General features: G+C 42.0%; 1 protein-coding gene and 1 non-coding gene across 5 annotated transcripts in view; one reads left to right on the top strand and one right to left on the bottom strand.

Moving 5' to 3' along the window:
* Positions 1-21,776, bottom strand: part of tenm1 (teneurin transmembrane protein 1) — a 246,029-nt gene that overhangs the window by 102,501 nt on the left and 121,752 nt on the right. For 2 of the 4 annotated variants that reach the window (XM_055870047.1, XM_055870059.1), the window contains exons 6-11: positions 21,342-21,491; positions 15,725-15,933; positions 11,856-12,069; positions 11,043-11,144; positions 7,197-7,391; positions 2,112-2,312 (exon numbers count right to left, since the gene is read on the bottom strand). In XM_055870047.1, the coding sequence (XP_055726022.1) occupies positions 2,112-2,312; positions 7,197-7,391; positions 11,043-11,144; positions 11,856-12,069; positions 15,725-15,933; positions 21,342-21,491 (1,071 nt within the window). The remainder of the gene's footprint in view (positions 1-2,111; positions 2,313-7,196; positions 7,392-11,042; positions 11,145-11,855; positions 12,070-15,724; positions 15,934-21,341; positions 21,492-21,776) is intronic. The other 2 variants (XM_055870067.1, XM_055870075.1) reach the window with 1 other exon arrangement.
* Positions 8,325-8,377, top strand: LOC129834144 (U7 small nuclear RNA). The gene has a single exon (XR_008756215.1). It is a non-coding gene; the product is annotated as a U7 small nuclear RNA (small nuclear RNA).

Raw genomic sequence — 21,776 nt, 5'->3', positions numbered from 1 at the left:
CATCATCTCCCTTATGGAAAAAAACGCATGGATTTCACGGGAACATGTGAAGTGTTCCAAAAACACATGTTTTCATGTGATCACGTGATCTTGTGTGAAATTAATATGATAACATGAAACTACATATGTGAAAACGTGATCACGTGAAGTATTCCAAAAACACATGTTTTCACATGTGAAATTTCATGTGAAATCATGTGATTTTCTTAACACAGCTTCTCTGACATGTTCCTACAACCACTGTGTCAACGCTGTTTGCTTATCAGTAAGAACCATAGTCATTGGTGGCAACCCTCATTATCAATGTCCTCTGACTCAAACAAATTAATTAAACATTTCAGTAAGAGACAGCTGTTTGCCACGAATTCAACAAGAGACAGACTGAAATTAAACGCATAGACATTTTCTACTTTTTCAAGTGTCGCAGTGTACTAACAAGTGAGTGCAGTGAAGATAACTTTAATTTGTTCTGTATAAACAGCCAGAAAGGTGACCTAAATTCAAATACGAAAATCTGATGAACAGATAACACCAACACTATGCTAAAAATAACAGATTAAAATTGTACAAATGAGCATATCTCGGGATGAATCCTAACCATGGCATTATTGTTCCCTGGAGGAGGCATATTAAAAAAGGAATAATTTATAAACTAGCATTAGAATGCATCAATTTCATGACTCCCACCAAAAGATATGCAAGTATTGATAAAGAAACAAGAAGTGGCTTAGATGGCAGCCATGGTGCGTAGTCCAATTTACACACAGCATGTCAGAGAAATGATTGCTCAGTTGTCTGATAGACTGCTGGGTGTGTGAAGTTCTGCTTCTGCTAGGAGCTGGCAGATTACAAGCAGAAAAACACATTGACTGAGTAACACAGACCCTGGCCAAAGGTAAGACCAAAAATTAGCGTCATGTACAGAAAACGTAATCTAAATCACAGCCAGACAGAAACCAACAGTAGCGGCTTGACTACATTTAAACCTTTTATGGGAGGTTAAGGATGTGATTAATCTCCAAAGGCTCCCCTCTAAGAGTCTGGGAATGGACTTTCCAACTCCGTTCACAAGTCACTACAGTCCTTTCTAAGGATGTGAATTGTTTATGTGCAGTTAGAGTCTGAAAGCACTGTATTCAAGTGTGTGTATCTGTATGTAGGAATAACCTCACAGTATATCGATAGAGACATTTCTATATATTCATCCCTATATATGGCTCTGCATGTACGTAAGTTGTGTGTACACTACCATTCAAAAGTTTGGGGTCACTTAGAAATGTTCATGTTTTTGAAAGAAAAGCACATTTTTTTGTTCATTAAAATAACATCAAATTGATCAGAAATAAAGTGTAGACATTGTTAATGTTGTAAATTACTATTGTAGCTGGAAACTGATGATTTTTAATGGAATATCTACATAGGCAGAGGCCCATTATCAACAACCATCACTCCTGTGTTCCATCACTCCTGTCCTCTTGCTCAGTTGTGCACCGGGGCCTCCCACTCCTTTTTCTATTCTGGTTAGAGACAGTTTGCGCTGTTCTATGAAGGGAGTAGTAAACAGCGTTGTACGAGAACTTCAGTTTCTTGGCAATTTCTCGCATGGAATAGCCTTCATTTCTCAGAACAAGACTAGACTGACGAGTTTCAGAAGAAAGTTATTTGTTTCTGGCCATTTTGTGCCTGTAATCGAACCCACAAATGCTGATGCTCCAGATACTCAACTAGTCTAAAGAAGGACAGTTTTATTGCTTCTTTAATCAAGACAACAGTTTTCAGCTGTGCTAACATAATTGCAAAAGGGTTTTCTAATGATAAATTAGCCCTTTAAAATGATAAACTTGGATTAGCTAACAAAAAGTGCCATTGGAACACAGGAGTGATGGTTGCTGATAATGGGCCTCAGTACGCGTATGTAGATATTCCATTAAAAATCTGCCGTTTCCAGCTACAATAGTCTTTTACAACATAAACTATGTCTACACTGTATTTCTGATCAATTTGATGTTATTTTAATGGACAAAAAATGAGCTTTTCTTTCAAAAACAAGGACATTTCTAAGTGACCATAAACTTTTGAACAGTAGTGTACGTCATGGTTCTTGTACTCACCGGTGGAGCAGTCGGAGCCTGTCCAGCTAGAACCACAGGTACAGGTGCCAGAATCTGGCAGGTAGTTCCCATGGCCTGAACACTGCTCCTGGCACGCTGGCAGGGGACTCTCACAGTCTGGGCCTCCCCACCCCGGTGAACACAGGCACTCCCCCTTCACACAAACACCATGGCCAGAACACTGAGGGTCCAGGCAGTCCACTGGCCATGCATAAAAAGGGAAGTGAGAGAGAGGGGGTGGGGGGGTGGATGGAGGGAGCGTGAGAGAGTGAAAAAGAGAGCAAGAGAGAGTGGCGAGAGAGAGAGAAAGAGTAAATATTTCACATCCCTGAACATGTGTATATTGTTTGAATATCTTTTTCTTCTGGATTTCCTTTCTTCTATGAGTAGGTACTGACACAAAACATCCCGATCACATCTTTCCTCTATGGGTAGGTTCTGACATAAAACATCCTATTCACACCATTCTTCTACGGGTAGGTACTGCCACAAAACATCCCCATCACACCTTTCCTCTATGGGTAGGTATTGACACAAAATATCCCCATCACACCTTTCCTCTATGGGTAGGTGGTGACACAAAACATCCCCATCACACCTTTCCTTCAACGGTAGGTACTGACACACAACATCTCAGTCACACCTTTCCTCCATGGGAAGGTGATGACACAAAACATCCTAGTCACACCATTCCTCTATGGGTAGGCTCTGAAACAAAAGATTTCTGAAACACCTTTCCTCTATGGGTAGGTAGGATAGGTGCTGACACAAAACATCCCCATCACACCTTCCTTCTATGGGCAGGTATTGACACAAAACATCCCCATCACACCTTTCCTCTATGGGTAGGTAGGGTCAGTACTGACAAAAAACATCCCCATCACACCTTTCCTCTATGGGTAGGTTCTGAAACAAAACATTCCCGTCACACCTTTCCTCAATGGGCAGGAAGGGACACAAAACATCCCCATCACACCTTTCCTCTATGGGTAGGTTCTGACACAAAACATCCCCATCACACCTTTCCTCTATGGGTAGGTTGTGACAAAAAAAAACTCACAGCTTCCCTTTATGGGTAGGTGCTGACACAAAAAATCCCAGTCACACCTTTCCTCCATGTGTAGGTTCTGACACAAAACATCCCTGTCACACCGTTCCTGTGGGTAGTTACTGACACAAAACATCCCCATCACACCTTCCTATATTGGTAGGCATGGGCACAAAACATCCCTGACACAACAGATCCTAGTCACACCTATCCTCTATGGGTAGGTACTGACACAAAACATTCCTGTCACACCTTTCCTCTATGGGTAGGTACTGACACAAAACATCTCGGTCACACCTATCCTCTATGGGTAGGTACTGACAGAAAACATCTCGGTCACACCTTTCCTCTATGGGTAGGTACTGACACAAAACATCTTGGTCACACCTATCCTCTATGGGTAGGTACTGACACAAAACATTCCTGTCACACCTTTCCTCTATGGGTAGGTACTGACACAAAACATCTCGGTCACACCTATCCTCTATGGGTAGGTACTGACACAAAACATCTTGGTCACACCTTTCCTCTATGGGTAGGTACTAACACAAAACATCCCAGTCACACCTTTCCTATGGGTAGATACTGACACAAAACATCCCCATCACATCTTTCCTATATGGGTAGGTAGGGTAGGTACTGACACAAAGCATTCCCGTCACACCTTCCTATATTGGTAGGTACTGACAAAAAACATTCCTGTCACACCTTTCCTCTATGGGTAGGTTGTGAGACAAAAAACCCTCACACCTTCCCTTTATGGGTAAGTGGGAACACAAAACATGTCCATCACACTATTCCTCTATGGGCAGGTTCTGACACAAAACATCCCAGTCACACCTTTCCTCTATGGGTAGGTTGTGACAAAAAAAGCTCACAGCTTCCCTTTATGGGTAGTTGGGGACACAAAACATACCCATCACACCATCCCTATATGGGTAGGTTGGGTAGGTTATGAAACAAAACATCCCAGTCACACTTTTCCTCCATGTGTAGGTTCTGACACACCTTCCCTTTGGGTAGTTACTGACACAAAACATCCCCATCACAACTTCCTATATTGGTAGGCATAGACACAAAACATCCCTGTCATGCCTTTAATCTATGGGTAGGTACTGACAAAATACATCCCTGTCACACCTTACCTCTATGGGTAGGTTGTGACACAAAAACCCATCTCACCTTCCCTTTATGGGTAGGTGGGGACACAAAACATACCCATCACACCTTCCCTCTACGGGTAGGTACTGACACAAAACATCCCCATCACACCTTTCCTCTATGGGTAGGTACTGACACAAAACATCCCCATCACACCTTTCCTCTATGGGTAGGTACTGACACAAAACATCCGAGTTACACCTTTCCTCTATGGGTAGGTTGTGACACAAAAACCCATCTCACTTTCCCTTTATGGGTAGGTGGGGACACAAAACATACACATCACACCTTCCCTCTACGGGAAAGTTGGGTAGGTCCTGACACAAATCATCCCCATCACACCTATCCTCTATGGGTAGGTCCTGACACAAATCATCCCCATCACACCTATCCTCTATGGGTAGGTCCTGACACAAATCATCCCCATCACACCTATCCTCTATGGGTAGGTAAGGTACCAGTGAAACAAAACATCCCTGTCACAACTTTCCTCGATGGGTAGTTACTGACACAAAACATCCCCAACACACATTTCCTCCATGGGTAGGTGCTGACACAAAACCTCCCAGTCATGCCTTCCCTCTATGGGTAGGTACTGACACAAAACATCACCATCACACCTTTTTACTCTATGGGTTGGTAGATTCCAAGAACACAGGATGAGATGTTACTATCCTTTGTGCAAGCACTTCCAAGAGTTCATGAACAGTGAGCCTGGTGAAATTTGGGGAGCGCATCGTCAGTAGTGTACCTTTGGTTCCTAGGGTGTTTCGGCCTTTCACACTATACACCCTCCCCAAAGGCGGCCAGCGACAGGGTGATCAATCCTACGCTTGCGTCCCATTCCCAATTAGTCATAGGAGTTGCCTTGTTGTTGATAGCCAACATCCCATGGGACTATGCATGGCAGGGGCGTCCTCCTCCCTGAGTCAAGCATTGTTGACCGCATACCTCCTGGCCCTCTCACTTCGGGGCCCAGCTGGGGTCTTAGGGTAGGTACTGACACAAAACATCTCCATCACACCTTTTCTATATGGGTACGTATTGACACAAAACATCCCAGTCACACCTTTCTTCTATGGGTCGGAACTGGCACAAACCATCCCCATTACACCTTTCCTCTATGAGTAGGGTCACAAAACATCCCAGTCACACCTTTCCTCCATGGGTAGGCATTGACACAAATCATCCCAATCATGGGTAGGTGCTGACACAAAACATCCTAGTCACACATTTCCTGTATGGGTAGGTGCTGACAAAAAACATCCCAGCCACGCCTTTCCTCTATGGGTAGGTACTGACACAAAACATCACCATCACACCTTTTTACTCTGTGGGTTGGTAGGGTAGGTACTGACACAAAACATCTCCATCACACCTTTTCTATATGGGTACGTATTGACACAAAACATCCCAGTCACACCTTTCTTCTATGGGTCGGAACTGACACAAACCATCCCCATTACACCTTTCCTCTATGGTTAGGTAGGGTAGGTCGTGACTCAAAATATCTCTCTCCCACCTTTCCTATATGGATAGGTTGGGTAGGTACTAACACAACGCATCCCCATCAAACCTTCCTCTCTGGGTAGGTTCTGACACAAAAAATCCCAGTCACACCTTTCCTCTATGGGTAGGTAGGGTAGGTTGTGACACAAAACATCCCCCTCACACCATTAATCTATGGGTAGGTACTGACACAAAACATCCCCATCACACCTTTCCTCTATGGGTAGGTACTACACACTGAAGAAGGCTGCAAAGCCGAAACCTCTGTGTCTGCTATACCTGATGCAGTGAAAATAATAAAAACATAAAAAAGCTTTATGCAATGTCTTTTTCAGTGCAGACCCATCACACATTTTGTTTGTCTATGTACTGACACAGAACATCCCCATCACACCTTTCCTCTATGGGTAGGTACTGACACAAAACACCCCATCACATCTAGCTGATTTAACACATTGTCTGTGTACTTCTGTGGTGTGTATTCTAACAGTGTCACTGCAACCTTTCGAGAACAGCGTGTCCAAGCAGTGAATGGTTTATTACTGAGAACCCATCGCACCATGAGCAAAACATGTCCATCGACAAAAAATAACATTGAAACCTCTGCAGCTTTCACACATGATTCTCATAAAGACTGAACAACAAACAGCTTCAATCCATGTCTGAAGCTAATTGATCACATTTAGTTGTGATACACTTCAGAACAACCCCACCCCCCCAACGAATGCACACTACAAAAAAGAAAGAAAAAAAATCTATGCAGTGTTAACCACAGTAATTACCACAATGCTTGCAGGCTAGATCCTAGTCACAGGCTCATTGACTCAAGGTTATTCTCTAGCACGGATATCTCAGACAAAGCCAATAATTACCACTGGGTACAACTACCTTAGGACAATCAATTGATTTGGCTGCTTCATGTATAAGCATTCCTCATGACGTGCGTGAAAAGCGGGGAGGGGCTATGTGTGTGTGTGTGTGTAGAGGATAATCTATTGGATCAATCTGTTTTTGCACACAAAAACTCTCCCCATAATTAAAATGATGTGAGAGGAGGATACTGGATGTATTGTTGCTGTGGTTAAATAGTAATCAGACAATCTATCAGACAGTTTGGTTTGTGTCTGTGTGCAAAACCCAACAACAAACAGAATACTGGTTTGGTTAGTGGCTAAGAGCCCTGAACTAACAACGAGTGGCTTTTCCGGTAAAAAAAACTGATGTGGCATGCTTCTGTTGTTGCACTCTTGGATAAGGGATGCACCAAACCAAACCCCCTTGGCTAGGCTAAATGCAGCTGTATCCTATGTCTATCCCTATTCCTGTGTAAATAGTGATAATGATTATTATTAGAATAGGACCCTTGCCTTGTTCACAGTTGTTGCCCTTATAGGCAGGGCTGCACATACAGATGCCGTTGACACAGGTGCCGTGGTTGGAGCAGGTGGGATCGATGCACTGGTCCTCCTGGATGTCACACTCTGGGCCCTTCCAGCCCGGGTGACACTGGCAGTAACCTTTCTCATAATCTCCATTGCCACTGCACAGGACAGGACAGGAGTCTGGAAGAAAAAAGACAGTACAGCAGCCCTTTAGAAATACTGTGGTGGAAAGAAAATACTTTGGTTTGTTATCATTCAAAACCTTAACTAAAAACTGGTTGTTATCCAAGATGTGAATTGTGAAGCTGTTTGTGTCATTTCAGCCCTGGAAGGTACTAGTCAGCACTCAACCTGAGACCCCAGTGGCGATCTCCCCATGAGCCATATACCAGTTTTAACCAGGTTTCACCCATCACCAATATCTCCCTAATAAGCATGCAGCTGAAGTCACCTAATCCTCTCCCCTGATGGTAGTGCTTTAAGTACTCTCCCCTCCGCTGGGCGCAGGCCACGCACCCCTACTCAAACCCTCTTCCTGTGAAATCCACCTAATCTTTCAAGCATTTCAATTTTTCTTAAGTGGCACCTGAGTTAAACTCCAGTAGCTGCGGCATGGCGCTGCAGCATCGGTATCTCCCTCCAACACCCCCCTCTATTCCCCAAGGCCCCTCTGTACCACATGAAAACATAATACAGTTTACTATAGAATACTACAGTACTTACTATAGAATGCTGTAGTATACTGTATTATTCCGTAGAATACTATACTACACAATGTAGGAGCCCTCGATCATGTGCAGTACTTACTATACAATGTTGTGCAGTACTATACTGTAGAATACTATAGTAAATACTACAGTATTATTCGACCAAAAAACACTTCAGTCAACACTACAGTAATGCCCGCAAAAACACTGTAGTATTTACTACAATATTTAATTTGCATTTACCCTGCACATTCCCCTCCCCATATCCTAATTTGTGCCACCCATAAGTGAGAAACCTACACGCTAAGTATAGAGCATATATTGTGTTCCCTTCAGGTTATAGAAAAGAGCAGAAGCTCTGAACTATCTGTTCAGAACCCAGTTCTACCTACCTACAGGTTATGGAAAATGTGCTCTTTTATTATTTCTCCAGTAGGTTTCCTCAAGAAGAAAGCCTCCACTTCTATGTTAAAGATAATACAACAAAAACATTATAGTAAATACTACAGTACTGCTTGACAAAATAGCACAGTATACTACGGTCTGCAAAACCACTACAGTAAATACTACAGTATCCTACAATTTGTAAAAACACTACAGTAATTGCTATAGTATAGATTTTAGTTTACTACAGTATTTATACTATTGTTAACTGTAAATACCACAGTATACTACAGTAAATATTCCAGAATTCAATGAGTACTGTAGGATTAAAGTCCGCAAAAACACTACAGTGAATAATATAGTATTTATACCATAGTATACTATAGTATTTTTCCATGTGGGAACTCAGCGCCTTACCATGAAAATTTATATTTACAAAATGAGGAAGAACGGAGCCTCAGAGTCTCAGAGGCTGCAGCATGGAGACTCATGGTAAACATCAGAGCAGAACGTACAGTGCTGTATAGATTCAATAGAGATCTTTGTTCACATGCCAAAAGGATCAGCGTTCCGTCAACGGGACAGTTGTAAATCATGAAGCGTGTTCTATCAAGATCGCAGATTTTAGAGTAACAACACATGTCGGTACATAGAAGTGTCTTATATCGGCTGAAAACTTCAATTCTTGTTAATATAACTGCACTGTCCAATTTACAGTAGCTACTACTGCGAAAAAATGCTATGCTATTGTTTAATGAGAGCTCCTAACAACAAAACACTATTTTCAACGCGATAGGTTTGTTAAATTCACCTCTGAAGGTGAAATGTGTACTTACATTCTGAAATCTTGCTCTGATTTATCATCCAAAGGGTCCCAGAGATAACCTGAAGTGTCATTTGCTTATATATATATAAGAAATCATATCCTAAAAAGGTCCATATAGCACATGCGATCAATTTTGTTTTTCCACTTGTTCAATTTACAAAGAAAGGAATCTGTGAAAATCTCAACCTAAACATTGTTTGAACAAGTCAAATCACATTTGTATGTATTCCTCAGAGATCCTAGAAGGTAACAAGACGTAACTATTTAATTAGGGGTGTAGTATATCCTATAGGACACCATATTTGGTCAGAGAGCGATGCCTTGATGGCACACCGATGATGCAGGGGGCCATCACTTGAAGGACTGTATCTTTGTCAAATAAGCACCAATCGGGGTCAAACAAAGCTAGCTAGATAGCCAATGAGCTGGGCTTTACGGGAGTATCCAGAAACCCCGTCTCGGTTGCAAAATGTAGGCGCTACCCTTTTGCGACAGCATGCTTTTCCTTTTGGACACAACGTATAAGAACATTCAGAGTTATGAAGTTATGAAAACTGGTTGTTGAACTTATAATATGGCTACTAATACTTTGAAAGCTAAATCAAAGTCCAAGTATACAGATCTGACGATAGTCTTGCAGAAAAATGGAATATGAACGCGAATGTCTCATTCACGATTTGCCCAAATGTACATGGGGACTTGACACTAAAAGTCTTGTTGTTCACTCATTTTTCAAGTTATCCATCTGAAACTTTGCACATACACTGCTGCCATCTTTGCACATACACTGCTGCCAACTTTGCACATACACTCTATCGGAATTATAACCAGAGTCATGGCTATAACTATGACCTTTCTCTTGCATTTCAAATATGGTGGTAGAAAACGACCGGTTGTATTTTTCTTTGTATTTTCTTCTACCAGATCTATTGTGTTATATTCTCCTACATTCAATTCACATTTCCACAAACTTCAAAGTGTTTCCTTTCAAATGGTACCAAGAATCTCCATATCCTTGCTTCAGGGCCTGAGCTACAGGCAGTTAGATTTGGGTATGTCATTTAGGTGAAAATTGATGCTATCATGCTAGGGTGCTATCCCTAAGAAGTTTGAACCCTTTGGTGTGTAGCCTAAACACTACTCACACCACTAACATGCTGCATTCCTATGCTATATTCCTAGTCTACAAGTATAGGCACTCAGTCATAGTGAACCGTTTTCCAGAATGTCTTTGAAACCTGCAGAGCTACGTGAGAGAACATTGCTCCATTCTCCCATTATCCCCTTCTCTCTTCTGCCAGGATCTCTCATCCCTCCAGTCTGTCAGTCTGTTTATGGACAGTTGCAGTGCGGAAGCTGCCTTTCCGATCCTGGCCTGTCCATTAGTCTCCATAATATGTCCCAGTTCCACACTGGGAACAGTAATAGACACATTATGCTCGCTACAGTGGCTCCCTGACCTCAGATCTAGGCAGAGACAGATTAAGGCATTCGTCCAGAGCGGGTTGGCCTGGGCAGAGAGAGACCTCACTGACCACAAAGTGGATCTGAAAGCCCCACTGCCGCTTGCTATCCTCATTTAATGCAAAGATTGTAAATAATCCTCAAAGACAATCAAAATACTCCCATTCAGGGTGACTTTTGGCATTGATAATATTGGTAGTATCCATTACGAAGCACCAGGTTTAATCAAAAAGTAGCCATTGTTATTTGACTATTTAGACTTTACTCTGCAGAATAATTTGATACTGGTAGATTTACAGAATAAAAAACATATATGATGGTCTATCTGACCAAAAACTAAATTTCAACCCAATATTATGTGAGATTTTATTATGCACAAAAATGTAATTTAAATTTGTATGAATTTATTGGAAGATTCCACATATCTCAGAGGTGCCTAACTTAATATACCTTTTGAGCAGTCTGGTCCCAGGAAACCGCTGAAGCAGTGGCAGTGACCTGCTACACATTCCCCGTTCCCCTTACAGTTGGTGGAGCAGCCGTCCATGGTTTCTACAGACAGAGAAAGTGGTAAACAACACAACCGTCCATGGGCTAGACAGAAACACCTAGGAGAAAAATGGTGCCAAACTCAGGGTATAATGAACACTTTTACTTTGTGCATCCATTGAGACATATAATAATCTAACATGTTGCATTGGTTACAAGAAGGTAACAGATATATGAGCATGAAGACAAAGGAAACGGACATGTACAGAACTACACTGCAGTACCATTCTTGCACTGCCTTTCAGACAACAATTCATTTTAAACGACAGAGCAAAAGCATTTCCAGGAGAGGCTGGAAAGAGAGAGCATTAGAAGAAATACATTGGCTCATCTCTCAGCAGAGGCTTACAGATGGGTGACAAAAGGTCAGTCAATTAGGGATGACAGACTTTGCAGCACCTTGCAACAAGCAACAGAACTCAACCGTTTTGATGATAAAATGGCAGCCTGTTTCACACAATTCTTTTGGTGCAGAGAAAACTTAACAAAACATGTTTTTTTGTCTATTTGCAGCTATTGTATAAATGTTATAATTGCTTTGCTTTTTGAGTGCTTTTGTAACCACAGACTACATCCTGGAAATAATGTCACATGTACTGTAATTTTCTTATAAGACATCATTACTGCTCACAAATATGATTGCATGGTGCATCAATTTTCATTAGTAACTGTGGAGCACCTATTCTACTTTTTACACCAAGAGGAGCCAATTACCGATGGCAGTGCTGAGAACAAGCACTTGTTCCATTTTCTTTCCATCGTTGTAGAAAGCCAGGTACCAGGTTCCAGCGTCCATGTACTCTATGAAGCCCATCTCCTGGAGGGAGGCCAGGATCAGGTTCCTGGGAGAGGAGTTGGAATCCTCCGCCACCGTCTGAACCTCCTGTCTGATCAGCTGTTTCCCGTCCAGGAGCTTGACAAAGTCAAACTGCAGGAGAAAAAGAAAACATCCGATTAAAAATTAGGCAAAGGTTTGGAAGTCAAAAGCTGGGACATCACAAGCTCCTGGTTGGGTGTACTGACATGCCCTGACTGACAGGGTGTATCAGGGTTCCTCCAACATCACAGCACGGATATCTATCTCTGGGAACAGGCCAAAACATGAAATCATCATGCGCTGTATCATATCCTGTCATCTATCTTAAAATAACTTGAACTTGAACCATATGCAAAGCTCCAGAGCCACCTTTTGACTTTGCCCTTGATGAGCTTAATAAGGAGACAGGCCCCCATGCTTCACTGCTGGATTACCAGATGAGTAGGATATGACAGTAGCCCTGGGCGGGATGCAGTACCTTAGCTGCACCAGTGTCACTCATGTTTGTGTGTGCTCTTGGAGATAAGCCGAGACCAGGACTGGTATTACACTGCTGTCGGCTGGTGACTGCATGCAGCAAAGCCTCTCCATCTGCCGGGCTCAGAGGGACGTCTGTCTTCCCCCCTCCACCCGTCCTAAATAATAAACCCAGGGCTGGGTGAGGCCAGGTCTCTAACTCCAATGACATGCCCCCAGGCCTCAGAATCATTCTATGACTCAGGTTCTTCTTATGAGAAACAAATGCTCCCCTACGGAACAACAGCAAAACGATGTTTGTAATTCAGTAGAACCGCTGGGGCACAATAGCCATCGGGCCCCTGCATTTCAAATCATCAGCGATGCAAAGTAGCAGAGTAGGGATCCCAGCCCCTCCATAATTCACTTTCAGCCAGGGATCAGCACATGATGTCACACTGAAGCGGAAATGGCCACTGTCTTTTCCGTACAATCCCCTCGGCGCCAATAGTGACAAAATCTCATTGGAAGAAAAAAAAAGTCTGAACTGTGCGTGCCGCCCAGGGGACTGACTCAGATTAATGACTAAAACATCCTATTAGGATTCATCATGCGGAAGCCTGCTGGGTTTACTGGGGCCGCTGAAACAGCTTTGTGACAGATGAGTCACTTGTGTGCAGGTCTCACCGTGACCCTGAGTGCTCAGCCCCGTGACCTGCTGGGTATTCTATCAGCAGATGTAATGAGGGCCGGTCCGGGTGAACATATGCGTGACTGCATGCAGGGGCCAAAAACTGAACTGGGATCAACCGAATCAGCCGATCTGGCTGACAGAGACATCTAATGATGGTGTGGGATTAGTCAGCCCCACTCAGACAGGACTTGAATATGGTCCAACATACAGTTAACAGGCTATATGTCAAGTGTGATTACTATAATGATTATGAGCATCCTTACGGAACAAAAAGGATGTCTATGTTTAAAAGGAACCTTTCAATTAGCATTCATTCATTGTTTGTCTGTATCCATGCACCTACATATGCAAATTAGTATGCAAAAGAGACAGACATAAGGAGGCTTTAATTGAGTTGACAGGTCTTAATTTCTTGAATGATTTGAACTGTTAATCTTAGATCATATCTATGCTAAGAAGCAGTGATTAGGGAGTTCAGGCATTTTACTGACATCACATTAGTTCCCCTAGATATTTCCTTAACTGCATTCATTCCATAACAATAAACTACATACATTGCAACTCATTATGCATTTGACAAAAGTACTGGTAAGTAGCCAACAGTAATGTAGCTAATTCACTGATTGGTGAAGTGATCAAACTTAACATAAAGGCACCACACCTGCTTGATAATTTTTTTTATTGTGGGTTTCAATGTAGGTGAAGAGTGAGACTGAAGGATGACAGATGGATGGAGGAGGAAAGGAAGTTGTGCATACGGGCTGGGGTACACTCATTAGCATGGGGGGTAGTGTGGATCTGTGCATGTGTGGATCTGTGCATATACCCAGGTGTGCATATAGTTACTTACAGTTGAAGTCTGAAGTTTACATACACTTAGGTTTGAGTCATTAAAACTCATTTTTCAACCACTCCACAAATTTCTTGTTAACAAACTATAGTTTTGGCAAGTCGGTTAGGACATCTACTTTGTGCATGACACAAGTAATTTTCCAACAATTGTTTACAGACAGATTATTTCACTTATAATTCACTGTATCACAATTCCAGTGGGTCAAAAGTTTACATACACTAAGTTGACTGTGCCTTTAAACAACTTGGACAATTTCAGAAAATTATGTCATGGCTTAGAAGCTTCTGATAGGCTAATTGACATAATTTGAGTCAATCGGAGGTGCACCTGTGGATGTATTTCAAGGCCTACCTTCAAACTCAGTGTCTCTTTTCTTGACATCATGGGAAAATCAAAAGAAATCAGCCAAGACCTCAGAAAAAAAATTGTAGACCTCCGCAAGTCTGGTTCATCTTTGGGAGCAATTTCCAAACGCCTGAAGGTACCACGTTCATCTGTACAAACAATAGTACGTAAATATAAACACCATGGGACCACGCAGCCGTCACACCGCTCAGGAAGGAGACGCGTTCTGTCTCCTAGAGATGAACGTACTTTGGTGCAAAGAGTGCAAATCAATCCCAGAACAACAGCAAAGGACCGTGTGAAGATGCTGGAGGAAACAGCTACCAAAGTATCTATATCCACAGTAAAACGAGTCCTACATCGACATAACCTGAAAGGCCGCTCAGCAAGGAAGAAGCCACTGCTCCAAAACCGCCATAAAAAAGCCAGATTACGGTTTGCAACCGCACATGGGGACAAAGATGGTACTTTTTGGAGAAATGTCCTCTGGTCTGATGAAACAAAAATAGAACTGTTTGGTCATAATGACCATCGTTATGTTTGGAGGAAAAAGGGGGAAGCTTGCAAGCAGAAGAACACCATCCCAACTGTGAAGCACGGGGGTGGCAGCATCATGTTGTGGGGGTGCTTTGCTGCAGGAGGGACTGGTGCACTTCACAAAATAGATGGCATCATGAGGTAGGCAAATGATGTGGATATATTGAAGCAACATCTCAAGACATCAGTCAGGAAGTTAAAGCTTGGTCGCAAATGGGTCTTCCAAATGGACAATGACCCCAAGCATACTTCCAAAGTTGTGGCAAAATGGCTTAAGGACAACAAAGTCAAGGTATTTGAGTGGCCATCACAAAGCCCTGACCTCAATCCTAAAGAACATTTATAGGCAGAACTGAAAAAGCGTGTGTGAGCAAGGAGGCCTACAAACCTGACTCAGTTACACCAGCTCTGTCAGGAGGAATGGGACAAAATTTACCCAACTTATTGTGGGGAGCTTGTGGAAGGCTACCCGAAACGTTTGACCCAAGTTAAACAATTTAAAGGCAATGCTACCAAATACTAATTGAGTGTATGTAAACTTCTGACCCACTGGGAATGTGATGAAATAAACAAAATCTGAAATAAATCATTCTCTCTACTATTATTCTGACATTTCACATTCTTAAAATAAAATGGTGATCCTAACTGACGTAAAACAGGGGATTTTTCCTTAGATCAAATGTCAGGAATTGTGAAAAACAGAGTTTAAATGTATTTGGTAAAGGTGTATGTAAACTTCCGATTTTAACTGTATGTGTGCTGGGGTGTTTCAGTCATTGTATAGGTTGGAGTGGGAATACATAAGAGCCTACAGTATGATAGTTTACATGGGAGTGGATGTAATGCTCTTGTGTGTATGAGGTAGGTAGGGGGTACAGTACCTGTGTGTGTGTAGGGGGGATGTTCCTCCTTCCATAGATACCCAAGAGGGCGTCCCGTGCCAGGGAGACGTTGAACTTGACATACTTAGGGTGGTGGATGGTGATGTGGAAACGCCAGAACAGACCAGGTGGAATGGCCTGGATCACCTCGGTACCTATGTCCACCTCCCCTCGGTCTATCGCTTTCCCCCTGTGGAATAGCTCCTTATCTATATGGTGTAACAAAACACACACACACACACACACACACACACACACACACACACACACACACACACACACACACACACACACACACACACACACACACACACACACACACACACACACACACACACACACACACACACAAATGGATATAAACACAAATGAGAACAGCGTCTGTTGCTGCATGTAGATATTGACTATCCCCATTTACCTCTATCAGATAATAAGAGGAAATACAGACAGACTTTAATCTGTTTCATTTCATTGCCTCAACTAATAAATCCTCCTCTGTCCTTTCAGGAATCATTTTATCCTCATTGTCAGATGAAGCCCTACATCTTCTCAAACTGGAGCTAAAAAACTGTGAACAGACACAGAAACTAACCACATCCAATATGGTGTAATACTATGGTGTATCCAGGAGAAGACCAGCAAGCTACCGGATGCTTGTACAAACACCTCCCACATCCAGGCGTGAACTAATTATTCTGTGCTGATAACCTCTGGTGTGAGCTCTTTGGCAGGTACGCCAACACACCAGGGTGTCACATTATTGATTCCCTCTCTCATGGCGGGTAACATGAGATCAGCTCAGCTCTACTGTACATATTAAGCTATATTCTATCTGTCTTGTGTCTTCTTACCTTCATATTACCTTCATATTACTCACTGTACAGAGAGCTCTGGAAACCACGTTTTTAAATGCGCTTTAATTGTATGTGTGGAATATTAAAAAGCATCTAAATGCATATACATGTCTAGAGTCTAGATATCGAAGGACACGGATTGATCACACATTAGCCTCGACAACAACCTTGTGAAAAAGATTGGTTTGGTAATCATAGAAACTGGGCTCTTTTAGTAGAAAACCTGGAGCAGGTGAACAAGGTAATGGTAGTGTTACTGTTGCTACCAGAATAGTTTTACTAGCTCAATCACTGTATAGCTGTGTGATGCTGTTTAGGAGAGGTGGTGGTGGTCTGTGCCACTGCCACCACAGAACATATCACAGGTTAATGAAGGCATATCTAGCTCGTGCCTCTCCTGCAGGCCATCTTACCTGTCACTTACACTGGGTTCAGAGGGGGGGGGGGGGGGGGGGGGGGGCAGAAAATAAATTTGAAAAGTGCTTCAAAATAGTCTGACATACAAGCAAATTAATTCTCATAGCCTAAGGGCTATCCTGATAAAACAATTATTCCAGTAATCCATTTTCAATGAAACCCTCTTTTCAATTACAGTTTTAATTCCCCTCCCCCCTCACTTAATGAACATCTGAATAGAACAAGCTTTTAATACATGGGTCTGTCTGTTGATTGAGACAATGCAAAATAATATGGTTATTCTATTTCCTGTAATCTCTCAGATCTATGCTGAGAATAATCTAATTGCTATTCTAAAGAACATTTGCAAACCAATTACAGGATCAATTATATATAGAGGACTGGGCCAACACAACATGCTATGGTAAGTGCCCTCTACAATCCCTTTTGATGTATCTTATTTTAACCAACATTCCATCTCGTTTTAATGCTTCTCATGTTTTTGCTAATGATATAACCCACTGGTAAAAAACTGGTTCAATCAATGTTGTTTCCACATCATTTCAACAACAAAAAATCTATGTGATGACGTTGAATCAACGTGGAAAACTGATTGGATTTACAAAAACGTCAGGGAATTTAGTCAACCAACTTTTAACCTGAAAAGGTTGGTAAAATTCCTAAAGTACCTCCACGTATCTGTACGGTTCTGTATTAATTTTCTTAGTCAACCTTGTTTTCTGTTTCGTTATGTTCTTGAACGTAGCCCTGTTTCTTTGTGTTCTTGAACGTAGCCCTGTCTTTCATTTTTGTTCATTGATTTCACCTGTGTTAGTTACTCACCTAGTCTCTTCAGCTCCTTATTTAGTTCAGTTCATTCTGTTTGTGCCTTTGTGAGGTATTGTTCGTTTTGACTCTACTAATCCTTTTCCTAGCTTGTTTGTGAGAACCAAGGGCGGCAGGTAGCCAAGTGGTTAGAGCTTTGGACTAGTAACTGAAAGGTTGCAAGATGAAATCCCTGAGCTGACAAGGTAAAAATATATGTTGTTCTGCCCCTGAACAAGGCAGTTAACCCACTGTTCCTAGGATGTCATTGAAAATAAGAATTTGTTCTTAATTGACTTGCCTAGTTAAAAAAAAACAGGTACAGTCTTCAGGCCTAGTTTTGATTCACCTGCCTGTTTGCTTACCTGTGTATGACCATTGCCTGCCTGTGACCACGATTCCTGCCTTTTGCGATGGCAAAATAAACACCTGCTGTGCTCTGCGTGTGAATCTACACCTTTTTCTCCCTGATTATTCATTACAGTATCATCATGAAAAGAAACTGGAAGCAGTTTGAGACACTTTTTTATTTTCATGATGTTTTTAACATTTCCTGGAATTCAGTTGAATTCATCCCTGATGTTGAATTAGCCTTTTCTTATAAAGCATTCCAGAATGTATACAACAAGCACGCCCCTTTCAAACAATACAGAATTAAGGGAAGAGACAACCCTTGGTTTTCAGACAAACAAGCTGAAATCATAAGGAAATGGAATGCTTTGTGGGATAAAGCAAGATGGTCTAATTCAGCTGATTGGGTTGCTTTTAAACGCCTTGGAATCAGGGTGTGGCTATGACCTGAAAGCAGACCTCTACCTCAAATCTACTGCTGATAATCTGAATAATTCTTTCAAATATTGGCAAGTAATAAAAGGTTTAGAGTGTAAAAAATATGCACAGCTCCCTAAACAACTGCTGGTTGACTCACAGGTGGTAACTGAGAGAACCTCTATTCTTAACTCTTTTAATCAACATTTCCTTGATGCAGGCAGATTATTTGATAGGGTTAAAGGCTTACATGAGCCACCTGTGAAATTACCTGACCCTCCCGAGCACTCCTTCTCTGTCTCAGGTGTGTAGAGCCCTGAGATCAGCTGATGTGAAAATGTAAAAAAATCCCCTGGCCCTGATGATCTAGAACCCTACCTACTACAAAAAGCTGAAGACAACATTACTCCCCCTTTAACATACATCTTTAACTTCACCCTAGAATGTAATAATCTCCAAGTTATGGAAATCAGCATTTGTCCTACCTCTTTTGAATGAAAGTGATCCCACTACTTAATAACTATCTGCCAATATCTAAATAGTCTGTTCTGACAAAGGTATTGTAGTCCCTAGTCAATAAACAGCTAAAAGTCCTAACTCCAGGAAAACAATATTTTGCGTGGTATGCAATCAGGTTTCAGGTCTAGCCACAGCACTGTCACAGCAACTTTGAAGGTTTTGAATGATATTCACTCTGCACTGGATAAGTAGCTGCATTGAGTATCTGTATTCATAGACTTGTCAAAGGCATTTGTGACAGTGGACCACACTGTCTTGGTGCAGAGATTGAAGTGTATTGGGATTACTGGTCATGCTCTGGAGTGGTTTGTGAACTACATGTCAAATTGAACCCAGTGTGTTAAGGCAGACGGTTGTCAGACACCGTGGAGTTGTGCTCGGATGTGCCTCAAGGATACATTTTAGGTCCCGTTTATTTTCTATATCAACAACATCGGGAGACATATTAAGACAGCTGATGTACATTTTTATGCAGATTACACTTCTCTATTCAAGTGGCAGCAGTTTGACTTTGACAGCAGACAGCTTTTAACATCATTCAACAGAATCTGTACGATTTGAAGCTTGTTCTGAATTACTCAAACAAAGTGAATGGTATTTTCCAATACTAATCACTCTGAAAACCATGTAATTACTACCTTGGAATGCCATTCTATAGAGCAAGTCAAAATGTACAAATATCTGGGAGTTTGGGTTGATGAAAACTTGAAAACATTGTAGATAACATTGTCAGGAAACTCAAGCTGCGTTTTGGGTTTTATTACCGGCACAAAGCTTGATTTTCTTTTGCTGTCGGGTGGACATCACTAGCAACACGCGGGCTCAAACACGGGTACATTCATATTTATACTGAACAAAAATGCAACATGCTAAATTGTCAATGATTTTACTGAGTTACACTTCATATAAGGAAATCAGTCAATTGAAATTAATTCACTAGGCCCTAATCTATGGATTTCACATGACTGGGAATACAGATATGCATCTGTTGGTCACAGATAACTTAAAAGGTAGTGGCCTGGATCAGAAAACCAGTCAGTATCTGGTGTGACCACCATTTTCCTCATGTAGCGTGACAGATCTCCATCGCATAGAGTTAATCAGGCTGTTTATTGTGGCCTGTGGAATGTTGTCCCACTCCTCATCAATGATTGTGCGAAGTTGCTGGATATTGGCGGGAACTGGAACACGTTGTCGTACATGTCGATCCAGAACATCCGAAACATGCTCAATGGGTGACATGTCTGGTGAGTACGCAGTGTTTGTTTCATAAACCAGGGAGGTTGTGAAGGGGAGCTGGCTGGAGGATCTCTGGTCTTAAAGAGTTAACAATGATGCTGTGGGCTGTAGCCTGCTAGGAGATTAAGCCACACTCTTACTTTAATTAACTGTCCATGAAGCTCCTCCTGATTACTTCATTGTCAATGCATGCTAATGTGACCCGGCATAGCTATGCTACATTGTACCAGCCACAGAGTGCACACAGCCTTGTACACTGTGTCAATCTAGCAGTAGTACCTGCAGTGTTTCCTATTCCTTCCCTGTCAGAGGGCTATGATATGGAAATACTGAAACTCAGACACCAAGCTTTTACTGAGATTCATTATGTGCTTATGCAGGGCAATCCAATATTTTCATAACTGATTTGATTTTAATCTACTCTTCAACATTGTCCTAGTTGCAGAGAACATTTTCTGGTTCACGCACTTATAGAAATGGAATTGAATTATGTGGAATGGAACTGAATTATTTCACTCATTGCCGATATGGAACTGTTTGTCTGCGGCGTTTGGGACCCCAGGGTTGGTCTGGTGTTATTGGAATAATTCTATTTCTCTATCTCGATGATTCTATGAGTTTATTTTTCGAAAATGGGACATTTCTATAATCAGATCTTTATCGTGCTAATGGAGGCAATGCCCTGCGAACATGAGGTGTTTTAACTCGGGGATGACCTGTGCATCACCCGAGCAACCCACCCACCTACAGTACAGTACCGCACTCCTTTATCTGAAATGCAATTCAGCATCACACAAGAGGGAAATAATTATCCCTGTCGAAACATATTGCATCCAACACGCTGGTTATGAAACAACAGGTTTATCATGTAAACACAGAGGAAGACAAATAGGATGAGAGAGCCCATGGAAAACCTCCTGAGGTAAAACTCTTGCTCTAGTTTTTGTTGCGTGGTATAACAGTGAGAATCAAAACCTAGAGGCTTCATAACATACATCTTTGCCACCAACGCTTACCTTTGTTGGTGTTGTTAAGGCCGGGCAAACCGAAGGGAGTGAAGGTTATGTCTATGCTCTCTGAGTCTCTGTTCAGTTTGCTTAGTCCATTCTCATAGAGCTGCCCATCCACTGGCTGCAGGTGCCAGGTCAGCCCAAACAAGTGCACTGCTGTAGGGGAGAGCCATGGTTTAGCATGGGGCGGGAGGATTAGTGCTAGAAAGAGAAACTCAGGGCATTAATCATTCAAAACCTAAGAGTAAGACATCTGATTAAACCTGGCTGCAGCAAACACAGTAACTAAATACAGTATGGATGTGCTACAGGTTCCTGCACTTTGGCTGTATATTTTACATTTTACATTTATCACAATATTAGTTATTTGACAGAGGACTAGTTATTAAGGCTGGGAGCGAGACACATTAACGTACTGTTTCTAAGACATCCTGCTGCTCC

The sequence above is a fragment of the Salvelinus fontinalis genome, chromosome 2 (assembly GCF_029448725.1).
Source record: "Salvelinus fontinalis isolate EN_2023a chromosome 2, ASM2944872v1, whole genome shotgun sequence".
Lineage (NCBI taxonomy): Eukaryota > Metazoa > Chordata > Actinopteri > Salmoniformes > Salmonidae > Salvelinus > Salvelinus fontinalis.
The sequence above is the reverse complement of the archived record's forward strand: the minus strand, read 5'-3'. Positions and strand labels throughout refer to the sequence as shown.